At 32.7% G+C, this 12,872-nt stretch overlaps 1 protein-coding gene across 7 annotated transcripts in view; it reads left to right on the forward strand.

The window, feature by feature from the left end:
- The window catches only part of STXBP5L (syntaxin binding protein 5L), a 381,398-nt gene that overhangs the window by 42,957 nt on the left and 325,569 nt on the right, over nucleotides 1-12,872 (forward strand). For all 7 annotated transcript variants that reach the window (XM_027060943.2, XM_027060941.2, XM_027060949.2 and 4 more), the window contains exon 3: nucleotides 10,709-10,806. In XM_027060943.2, the coding sequence (XP_026916744.1) occupies nucleotides 10,709-10,806 (98 nt within the window). The remainder of the gene's footprint in view (nucleotides 1-10,708; nucleotides 10,807-12,872) is intronic.

The raw sequence follows: 12,872 nt of genomic DNA on the forward strand, positions 1-12,872 counted from the left end.
GGTCTAGAAGTGTATGATGATGAGGCTGTGTTCATTTGAGGCTGATGATATTAATTGGTGGTGGTCAGATGAGTTGAAATTGAAGGAAGAATGATGTACTCAAGTTGTATGTTAGATTGAAGCAAGGATATTAAAGACATAAGGCTGTTAATAGGGTTCTGAGTAGAGAGAAAAATGTATTAGCCAGATGATAAAATCACCTAAGAAGATAAAATTGAGTCCTAGGGATGGAAAGAAAAAAAAAAAACAGTTGAAGAACTCTGAAGAGAACAATCTGGCCACATTAAAGACTGTTCTATCCTTTAGTTCTGTGTCCTTACTGAATAATAAAGATGATAGAATTGGATACCCTTTGGGGTATACCCATGTTTGGTGCATGTTATTAGTGTGCTAGTATTCATATTACTTTTGTCAGTACATATTTGTGTATATATCTCTATACTTTTCACTAGTGAGAATTGGAGCTGTTCATAGATTATATGGTGTATTTTTTGAGGGTCTATTTTAACATACCTACATGACAGTATGAGAGAAGGTGATAGTATGAGGATAATGAGATAATATTAGAGAAAGTAAATGCATTTAATTTGAACTTGATTTCCACATATTTTGAAAGGACACTTTTCTGTGAAGTTTAAGAACCACAAACTTATAAGCTGTTTATAGTTAAGCTCAGTGTATAAAGCATATTTATATGCATTATCTCAACTATCAACATGCATTGATAAGATTAACAATCAGACTATAGAATCAAAGTTACTATATGTATTAAACTGTTGCAATAAAAGTCAGTAGTTTTTTGAATGCCTATAAGTCTCTTAAGCTTGAAACAACAGAATCTCTGAATTCAAGTGGTTTGTTATATAATATGATAGGAAGAAACACAATTAGGTGGTAAAGAATAACATACTTTTACATTAGACTTAGTGATCCCCTAGTATCTATAACATATTAACTAAATAATTGTATGCATTAAAGATATTATCCAAATGTGGGTACGTGTTCTGTTCTAATGCCTTAGCATTATATAACTCAGTTGCATATAGTTACAATAATCACTAAGGTGCTCAGAGGGAAAAGGGTGAGAATGATAGCTTTTGAACTTAAAAATAAATTTCAAATGTGCTTTCATTACTATTAAAGTTGAGAGAGTTCATTATTCTAGATAAACATTCTATTTCAATATTTACAAAATATTTGGTAATATTCATCTTTATTTAAAATATAAGACAATAGGTTTTGAGGGGAATACTCCTTATATGCATAAATCATATTCATTAACTTAAAAATACCTAAATAATCATAGCACTTAACTAGCTAAGTGAAGGGGACAAATTAAAGGCAGGGTTCCTGCTCATGAAGGAGCTCAGGACTTACTTGGGGAAACCAAAGGGTAAAAATCTTTCTTCAGTAATTTTTAAGAAGTGTTAAACTGTGGTGTTGGCTTAGTATTTTAGAAAGCATTTCATGTAGGAGTAAGGCCTTGACCTGGGATTTGAGAGATAAGTAGATGAATATTTTATTTTTGAAAAATGATAATAATTAGGGCATTTGTTTATCACTTTGTATAGTTTTTCCACTATTAGGTTTTTGTAGATACTTTGAAAAGAGATGCTTTTAGTAGCTTGAATCATAGAACAATGATGAAAAAGTTTTTGAGGTATATAAACAAATAATTGCTTCTTGAATACTAAATTCTCATGGGATTTTGTTGTCAAAGCTACAACACAAACTAATTACATCAGCTCTGTATATCTAATGGAATTCTAACAGTTGTGCTCTAACTTCTGTGGTATTGAATAAACCTTGATATATATGAATATAATCCTGCTACTGATCAGATTAAATTCAGTCTAGTGAAAAATATTTTGAATAACCATTTTATATATTAGGAAAGATATTAACCAATGCTGTTGAATAAAACATTTGTTTTTAGACTTGTAACATATTTGACAAACTTCAAATTAACAACTAAAGATATAAATGGTGATTTCCCCCTAATTTTACTGATAATTGGTCATTGCTAATAGAAGTTACTGATTATTGTTTATTTACCTTGTGTCTAGAAAACTTAACACATTTTATTTCGTACCATATTTTATTTCTAAAATATTTTAGTAACCCTTTTTTTCTTAAATTTCCTGTATTTATGTGCATCATTTCAGTTTCCTTTCTTACTGAATTAGCTTACATCAATAAAACAAAGCTGAATAATAATGGACAAAATGGACATTTGTGTCTTCTCCCTGATTTTAATAGGAATGACTATAGCTTTTTGCTGTTTAGTATCGTGTTTGTTGTTATTTTCATTACTCTTAATATTTATCATCTTTAAGTAATTTTCTTCTAATCCTGTTTTACATAAGATGTTTACTTGGATTGACTTTTGAATTTTCTCAAATGCCTTCCCAGAATTTATTGATATAATCATGAGGTTTTATCTTTTAATTTGTTGAGTTAATGAATGTCAATACATATCATGATATTGAGCTGTTGTTTTGTGGATTTAAATGAGATTAAGCAGTCAAATTCTAAATCTAACAGAGACATACTTTAAAATTTTATTTTCTCTTCCATGCATATGAGAGAAAAGAAAACATACCAATGATCCTCTTCTGGCTTTGTAAAAAACACTCACATGTATTTATATTTTTCTGAAAATGCTATGCCAACTTAAATATCATATCAGGGCAACACATTATTAAGTAAAACAACCAGTCAGAATTACATATACTCCTTAGAAACGCAAGACTATATTCACAAGAGATAGCAGCAATCTATAGAGTACAGACTCCTTTTTAGAAATAACATTTGCAAAGACATTTATATGCTGAAGAATATTATTTGCTTTTCTATATCTGTATGTTGCCAAGGCTTATTTTGTGAGCAGTTAGAAGTGCCTGTAGTTTCAAGACTAAGCCCTGGAAAGTTGAAAATCTAAGTTAAGGAAAGGCAAAGGATGAAATTTATTAGTAACAAATGGAATATGAGGTATATATATTACATATAATATATATATTCAGCACCTATACTTACATTTCTAGAATAAACTTTATTTAGTCATGGCTTTTCATTGTCAGAATATTTTACTGGTTTTAATCTACAAGTATTTTATTTAGTATTTTGTACCTATATTCATAAGTATTTACTTTAAAATGTTTAAAACAATCTGCAATTATATATATTGTGCAATATGATGAGTTTCCTGTGAATCACTATCACAATAAAAATAGAGAACATTTTCATTACTTGTGGTTCTTCATAGCATCCTTTTTCCTCTTTCTGCCTCTGGATCCTGGCAACAGCTGATTTGATTTTTTTGTTACTTGGAATTTTCAAATTTTATATAAATAGTCCCTCCTTTTCTTTCTCTTTCCCTCTCTGTTACTCACTCTCCATCTTTCCCTCCCTCCTTCACTCACTCTCCTTCCTCAGGTATATATACCTGATGTGTTTAGGTATGTATACCTGATGTGTTCAACATATTGAAAGATGATTTGAGCAATTGGGGAAAGGGTTTGGGGATGAATTAGTGACCAGAACGTAAAAACTAAATAAATGAAACTTAAAAAAGAAGGTAACCTTAGAGAACAAAAACATCTGTGAGGCAAAATAAGAGAGTAATATCAATAAGGTGTTAACACTGATGGTTTAGATTTATTGGAAGTTTGGGTATATGGCAAGGATACTTGTATGTGTAATGAGGGGATGGGTGAAAGAGAGAAAATTGTTTTTCCTGAAAAGTCAGTAAGTAGCAATATAAAAATGTTCTTTTGAGACACATTAGGAAAAATACCAAAATAAATAGCAGAAATATTGATAAGTGGTTCCCTCTGGGAAGTAGGAAATAAGAGAGCTAAGGAGACAAATTATTTATAATTTTCAGAAATCCTTTAGATTTGTCTGATTTGTTAAACTGGGTGCATGATTGAGTGTTATAAAAATAAAACTAAAATAAGAAAAGAAAACAGGATATAAAATTTCAGAATATTAATAAGTAAGCATTCCATTTCTATTATGTCAACTTCCAAATATCTTATAAAATGGAGGTGTATTAGTGCCTTATTCTTCTTTAATTTTAATATCAACTGCCTTTAGATCTTTGAACGTGATAGTTTTCTCATTCTTTCAAGAGATTTAAAAGTCTTACTGAGAACTGGTACCAATACCTCAGTTGCCAATGGCATTCCCAGGAACAGGTACTTTACCATTTAGAGCAATTTTACCTTTTTATCACATTATAATGGGATTTCATAGGAACATGTTAAATTTGTTACCATTATGCTACTCGATGGTGTCATATGCCTATCATAGTCCTCTTACTTAGTCTTTTCCTTCATCCAAGTTGGCAGGAAATTATTAAGCAATACTTTCAGTGGTCCACGATGACATCAAATTTACTTGATAAAGTTTCAACCAAATATTGAAATTGAGGGAATTTTACCACTGGTGAGAGTTGTTCCACAGTTACAATAGTAGTTTGGCTTTTGCTTACCAAAATATATTGTGTCCATGTGAAAGTCCTTTTTTGTGGGAGAGTAACCAGATTTCTTATCTCAAATTATTTAAACTTACTGAACAAATTCTGAGACTGCAGTTAATTTCCAATTTCTGGATTCAAAATCAGGAATGATTTACCTTACTATACCTCTTCTCCAGAGTGTAACATTTATAGACCAAACCAGTCAAATGAACTTAATCAAAATAAACATGTATTATATAATCATAAATCTTTATAAGCAAATTTTTTATCTAGAAGAATTTTTATATAACAAATTTGCACGATTGTAGTATTCTATCTTTTGTAAGCTATGTTATTTTTTCTAGCAAGTTTCTTCTACTATCTGAAAGTAGAGTGTTCCTATGAAATCTTTCATAAACCTAAATGACATAAAGCAAAGAAGCAACTACTATTAATTTATGTGGAAAAGTTTTTGAGCATTCCCAGACCCAAAATACAACCTCTCCTAGACTTTTCTAATACCTTAGGACACATCTTGGTAACAGATTCACAAAATAAATTGAGATAAAGCGCATATGCTCACAGACACAGTTTAAAGCCATGGCAGCTTGATGCTGAGATGCTGAGTGTAGTTCCCAGAGAAGGTGCTTGGTGGTGCCACTCTTGATGCTTGAGGCATGTGCTGCCTCTGTAATGGCCAGCTACAAAACAATCACTCAACTCTATTTTCACTTGTTGCCTTTTTTTGTAAAAGCAAAATCCTTTTTACATTTCTTTTGCTTGGTGAAAACAGGTACTAATGTAGGTCTTTTATAAAAGTAAAGTGGCACACATCAACTTTCAAAAGTATGGGATACCTGTATCTGGGAATTTCTAACAGTCACATCTGTGTCATTAGATGAAATCTGGTACATGATTCTAGGAGTTCTGTGCTCAGATTATGGAAATGATAGCTTTGGCCTATCAGTAGTATATGGAAATGATACATATAGGGATGAATCACCAACATGGTAGTGAGCTGGAGTCCTTTTAGTGCAGAATCAAAAGCCATTTAATTTCTTTCATTTTTCACACTAATGACCAATACTAGGCAACATTTCTCATAAATTAACTTGGTGGTCTTATAAATATTTACTTGTTTTTAGGAATGGTTGTGGTTTTTAGGATGCCAGTTAGGATGTAGGCCATAACAATTGTGGCTTACATAAAATCTGCCCAAGTTTAAGCAACCCAGGACTGATTCAATGGCTTTATGTTATCTACAGCCTAACAAGCCTCTTTGCTTTTATGAGAGACCTTTCTATCTTGTTACTCTGCTATCCTTAACCTATGGCTTCTACCTCATGTTCTAAGATGGCTGATCCAAAACCTGCCATTGAGTACATTTTCCAATCAGTAGGAAGGTGAGAAAAAAAAAAGTAGTATTTGCCTTACTTTTAAGGCTTCATATCACTTCTGCTGTCATTCCTTTGTTCAGATTCTAATCTAGCCTGCTGTGGGGGCTCGGAATATAGTGTGAATTGGATTGCTATGTGCTGGGCTCAAAATTTTATTACTATAGAAAAAGGGGAAAAGAAGATATTAAGGAGCAACAGGCAGTCTCTGTCACAGGAGGTTTTAAGGCTGTTTTGAAATATTATAGTAGTATTAAGCTTAGTCCATCAGGCTAAATGTGAATTCTACTTTGTTTCATACTGCTCTCAGTTCCACAATGGTCCTTCTGTGTTCTCATTTATATACTGAGGAAATTGAAATTCAAACTAAACTAAAGCTAAAGCTAAGATGTTATGCTTAGATTCTGCCAATGGGAGGCACTTAGACTGGATTAAAAGATACAAAGAAAGTAAAAGTCATTTGCTTCTGGTAATAACTCTTGCACTGTCAGCAGTGAATACAGGTTTCTTTCATCTCAAAGGTGGTAGCAGCTTTCTTAGGGTAATATGACCAATCTTTCCACGTATTCATAACCAGTTCTCTCTGTTATATCTTTCTTTGCTTCAAGTATCTTTTGCTTCAAGAGCTATTGATATGGTTGGCTACCTCACCTCATCCCTTGTAGTAATTTCAAGGGAGAGTGCTATGAAATGAATTGTGTCCCCCCTAAAATTCATATTTTGAAACTCTAGCCCCCAGTGTGATGGTATTTGGAGAGGGGACCTTTGGGAGTTAATTAGGGTTAGATGACACCATAAGGGTGAAACCTTCATGATGGGATTAGTGGTTTTTTTTAAGAACAGAGACTCCCTCCCCGCATCATATGAAGATACAGTGAGAAGGTGGCCATCTGCAAGCTAGGAAGGAACTGAATACCTGGTAACTTGATCCTGACTTCCAGCCTCCAGAACTGTGAGAAATAAATATCTTGCTTAAGCCACCAGTGTATGTTATTTTGTTATAGCAGCCTGAACAGACTAATATAGAGAGTGAAACAAAAGAAAACAAACAAAATAACATTAAGAAACTGATACTACACTATATGTTAACTAACTTGAATTTAAATAAAATCTTGCAAGAAAAAACAAGGAAAAATTATGTATTTAAAAACCTCATTTTCTTATTGATCAGCTTTACTGCCATCTTATTTCACCAACTGAGCATAAACTATAGTATTTCAACAATCCTACCTGGCACTAAAATTGAGAATTTTTTACCTTGACATGTTTGTTCTAGACTCTGTTCTACATTTTTCTCTTGCTTCATTTATTTTTACTGAATTTATGTCATTCTGTTGATAGCCTTCATTCTTTTGAAATCAACCACATACTCCACAGATTTTTCTATTCTGTACATTCCATTAAATGGAATCATATAATATATGACTGGCTTCTTTCATTTAGCATAACGTTTTCAAGGTACATCCTGTGTAGCATATATGTGTACTTCATTCTTTTTTTATTAATGAGTAATATTCCATTGTATGGATATACTGCATTTCATTTATCCATTCATCAGTTGATGGATATTTGAGTTGTTTGTACTTTTTGGCTATTCTGAATAATGCTGCTATGAACATTTGTATTGAAGTTTTGGGTGCATTTATTTTTCATTGCTCTTAGTTATATACCCAGGAGCAGAATCACTGGGTCATAGGTAACTCTATATTTCACACTTTGAGGACCTGCCAAGCTATTTTCCAAAGATTTTATGCATGATTTTATATTCCCACCAGCAAAGTATTAGACCTCCAATTTCTCCACATCTTTGTCAGCATGTGTTGGCATCTATCTTTTTTATTATAGTCATCCTAGTGGCTATACAATTGTATCCTGTTGTGGATGTGATTTACTAATGCTGTTGAGCATGTCATCATGTTCTTATTGCTCATTTGTATATATTCTTTGGATAAGTGACTATTAAGATCCTTTGCCCTTTTTATTATTGAGTTGTGAGAGTCATTTATATACTCTGGATATAAATTCCTTATCAGATACATGACTTGTATGACTTGCAAATATTTTCTCCCATTCTTTGGGTTGTCTTTTTACTTTCTTGATAGTATCCTTTACAGCATAACAGTTTTTAGTTCTCACAAAGTTCAGTTTATCTTTTTAATTTTGTTGCTTGTGTTTTTGATGTCAGATTTAATTGCCTAATCCCAGTTCACTAAGATTTAAGCATATGTTTTCTTCTAAGATCTTTATAGTTTTGGCTCTTGCATTTAGGTCTGTAATCTATTTTGAGTTAATATTGGAATAAAGTAAGTAAAGGGTTCAACTTAATTCTTTTACATGTGGGTATCAGTTGTTGCAGCACCATTTGTTGAAAGACTATTCTTTCATTCATTGTTGAATTGTCTTGGAACCCTGATTAAAAATAAATTGACTAAAAATGTGAGGAGTTGTTTATGGAATCTCAGTTCTGTTCCACTGATCTGTCTGTCCTTATGCTAGTATCTCATTGCTCAATTACTGTAGATTTGTGTAAGTTTTGAAAACAGAAAATGTGAATCTTCCAACTTTCTTCTTCAAGATCTTTTGGTATTCTGGATCATTGAATATCCATAGGAATCTTAGGATCAATTTGTTGAACTTTGCAAAAAATGTCAGATGGGATTTTGATAGGGATGGCATTGACTCTGGAGATGAATTTGGGGAGTATTGTCACTTTATCAACATTAAGTCTTTTAATCCATGATATGGGATGGCTTTCCTTTTATTTGTCTTTAATGTTTTTCAACGTTTTGTAGTTATAGCATGTAAGTTTTGCACTTCTCTTCATTTTATTCCTGAGTATTTTATTCATTTGGATGCTATTATAAATGAAATTGTTTTCTTAATTTCATTTTTGGATAGTACATTACTAGTATATAGAAATATTATATTTGTACAACTAATTTTGAAAACTTACTGAACTCCTTTATTCTAATAATTTTTCATGGGCAGCTTTAACAAAATTGGCTCTGAACCCAGGGCCAAGGCTAGCAGGGTTGGAGTGGGCAAATCCCCAGGAGAACTCATGGGTATGGCATACTGCTAGCAGGTTAGTCAGCAAGGGTCTATGCAGCCTTTCCTCTGGCAGGTGACCCTGTGTTTATGCTGGGGTGTGGGCCGGGGATGCTGGGGGGAGGAAAATGATGCCCGCCAGCTCCCTCATTTTCAGAGAAGTAATCTAACACACTCTGAGATCAGCATGAACAGATCTGTCTTCTGTTTGCCCCTTGTGTTGTGTTAATTGCCATTTTTATGTTGCTTCTTTGCCTCTTCTGTCTTTTTAAGGGCAGCAACCCAGCTATCACTTGCCCTCCTGGCTAGCCCAGTGCTGAGTCAGCTGACTTTTAAAGCTCCAGGCTCCAGGGGAATTCATCCCCTGTGATTTTCAAAGCCAAACATTATGAGGATTATAACATTATGAGTACCCGCCCCCTACTGTGGTGCTCCCTGGTGCTAGGGCCCATTTCTCTTCCCTGAGTGCACAGCTCCTGCCCTCCTGCAGGCAGCCTCCTTCTGCCTTTCTGTCCTTGCTAACCATTCAGAGATGCAGCTTCTTTTCTATTTTTAGTTGTAGAATTTGTTCTGACTTTATTCAGATCATAAGGGTTTATTTACTTGGATGTGGATGATATCTAGGTGTAAACATGAGATGGTGTGAGCTCAAGGTCTTCCTACTCTACTATCTTCCCAAGCTCCTTCTAGAATCCCCATTCCCTGACCTATGTGGGTCCTCTATTTCTTTGAAAAGTTATATTTCATGTTGAAATTAATTCCTGTATATTATTGGATACCCTTATGTTAGTTTTATCATCTTTGTGATATTATCAACTCTATATTTTTTCTTTTTTTCCATTGTATGACTATGAAAGCTTTCAAACATACAAAGGAATTGAAAAAGTTATATTGTGAACATTCATGTATACACACACCTAACATACATTCTCACCACCTAGATTTGACAGTTACGATTTTGCTATATTTGCTTTATCATATATGTCTATTCATCTGTCTAACCATATTACTTCTTTGGATGCCTTTCGAATTAAATTGCAGGTGTCAGTACACTTTACCTCTTAAAACCTCAGTGTGCATATCATTAACTAGAGTTAAATATTTGTTAATAATACTTTTTTCTTTTTTTGACATTCAGTTTACATACAGAGAAATCATAAACTTTATTGTACAATTTGATGAGTTTTGACCAATGTATACACTTGTGTAATCCAAACTTCTATCAAAATATAGAATATTACCTTGACTCAATAAAGTTCCCTCATACCCTCATCCAGTGAGTTCTCCTCAAATCAATCACTGCTCTGATTTTTTTAAACCATAGATTAGTTTTGCTTGTTCAAATTTTAATATAAATATAATCATACTATATGCACCGTTTTGTGTATTGCTGCTTTTATTTAGCATAATGTTTTTGAGAATCATCTATGTTGTTGCATCTGTTACTAGTTTTTATCTTTTACTGTTGAGTAGTAGTTTATTGTAGGAGTATACCACATTTTTGTTTTTTGATTCTCTTGTTGGACACTAGCACTTTTTCCAGGTTGTTATGTATAAAGCTATTAGGGGCATACTTACACAAATTATGTGGCCATATGCTCTTATTTTCTTGGATACATAAATAGGAGTGAAATATAGGTCATAGGACAGATAGTGCTTGTGTCATTTTACACTCCTACCAACATATGGTAATTTTTTTTAATTAAAATACTTATTTTAGTCATTATGGTAGTTGGATAGTGGTATCTTGTGATTTTAATTTTTATTTTCCTGGTGATTATTTTTACTATCTGCTCTCTTTCAGACAGTTCGGCATGGTTTTCCTTATCAGCCCACAGCATTAGCCTTTGATCCAGTTCAGAAAATCTTGGCTATTGGGACAAGAACAGGTGCTATACGAATGTATCCTTAACTTTTGGTTCAGTATTTATTGTATTAATACCAATTACTTTTCCTTAAATATTCAGGTAAGTGAAATATGACCAAGTAAAGTTGATTTATTTTGAAATGAATAATGATTGTGAAAACCCACAATGTCCAGTTTATTGGCATATTTTTTTATGTCTGTGAGAGAACTATTAATGTCCTATCTTGAATTCTTGATATTGGTAATATTTGTTTCCCCACCCCTCTCTTTTTGATCAGTTGTATTGATTTTCACAAGAAACAATTTTTGGCTTCAGAGCTTTCTTATATTGTTTTCCTAACTTGAGTTTTATTGATTCCTGCTTAGATCTTTTTATTTTTTTCTTCTGCTTAACTTTGAGTTAATTTGATCTTTTTTTTCTATTTTTTAAGGTGGAAACTGAAGTTATTGATTTGAGAACTTCTTTTCTAATACATGTCTGTAGTGCTATAAATTTCCTCTCAAATTATGCTTTAGTGTCATTCCATTTTAATTGAATTTTTTATTTTGATACTTAGGTTGTTGCTTCCATGAGATACAGATTTAATTGTAGTTGCAGGAAATAATACAGAAAAACCCCATGTACTCTTCATTCAATTTCCCCCAAAAGTAATGTCCTACAAAATTATGGTGTAATATCACAACCAAGATACTGACATTGATATTCTCAAAGTACAGAGTGTTTCAGTTACCACCAAGATTCCTCACATTCCCCCTTATAACCACATCCTCTCCTTCCAATTCTCCCACCCCATCCCTGATTTCTATCACTAATTTGTTTTTCACTTTAGTAATTTGGCCATGTTAGGAATGTTATATAAATGAAATCATACAGTATGTAACCTTTTGGGATTCTACCTCTCTCTCCAACCTTCCCTAGCTTGTGCTTTCTTTGTCTCTCTTAAAATAAATAAACTTAAAAAAAATTGCCTTTGACATATCTTGAGACCATGAATTACTTAGAAGTGTTTTAATTAATTGGGAAGTGTTTGGAAATTTTGTCTTTCTGTTATTGATTTGATTCCACTGTGGTAAACACACACACACACACACACACACACACACACACACACACACACAGTATAATTTCAGTTCTTTAAAAGAACTAAGGTTTGCTAAGGTTTGTTTTATGGTCTTGGATATGGTCTTTCTTGGGGCATGCTCTATGGACTCTGGAAAAACATGTGCATTCTTGTTGAGTGGAATGTTCTATATTTGTCAACTAGATATTGTTGGTTGAAAAAAAAAGATATTGTTGGTTGATTGTGTTGTTGAGTTCTATATCCTTGCTTATTTTCTGTTTGATGATTCTATCAAATGCCAAGAGAAGAGTGTATTAAGATCTCCAACTATAATTTTGGATAAATTTATCTCCTTTTCCAGTTCTATTAGGTTTTGCTTTCTGTATTTTTGAGGCTCTTTGGTTTGGTATGCACACATTTAGAATTCTTGTCTTCTTCCTGGATTGATTCTTTTATCATTATGTAATGTCTTTATTGGTCTCAAATAATTTTATTTGCTCTGAAATTTACTTTGTCATATTAATATGGTCACTCCTGCTTTTTAAAAGAATCTAATATTTGCATATTCTATTTCCATCCTTTTGTTTTGAACTTAAATATGTCATTGTACTTGAAGTAGTTTATTTGTAGATAGCATATTGTTAGGTCATTTTCTTTTTTCCTTTAATTGAGCTATAATTGACATTATTTTTAGGTGTGCAAAATATTGATTCAATATTTATATATCTTGTCAAATGATCTCTACAATAAGTCTAGTTGATATGAATCACCACACGCAGTTGCAAAAATGTTTTTCTTGTGATAACTTTAAAAATTTCTCTTAGTAACTTTCAAATACACAATTTATTAACTATAGTCACAATGATGTACACTATATTCCCTAGGTCTTACTTATTTTATAAGTAGAAATTTGACCTTTGACAACCTTCACTGATTCCACCCAACTCCTACAACCCAACCCCTATCTCCAACAACTGCCAGTCTTTTCTCCGTATCTGTGAGTTTGGTGTTTTTTGTTTTTTGTTGTTTTCTTTTGTTTT

Source organism: Acinonyx jubatus, chromosome C2, assembly GCF_027475565.1.
Source record: "Acinonyx jubatus isolate Ajub_Pintada_27869175 chromosome C2, VMU_Ajub_asm_v1.0, whole genome shotgun sequence".
Taxonomy (NCBI): Eukaryota; Metazoa; Chordata; class Mammalia; order Carnivora; family Felidae; genus Acinonyx; species Acinonyx jubatus.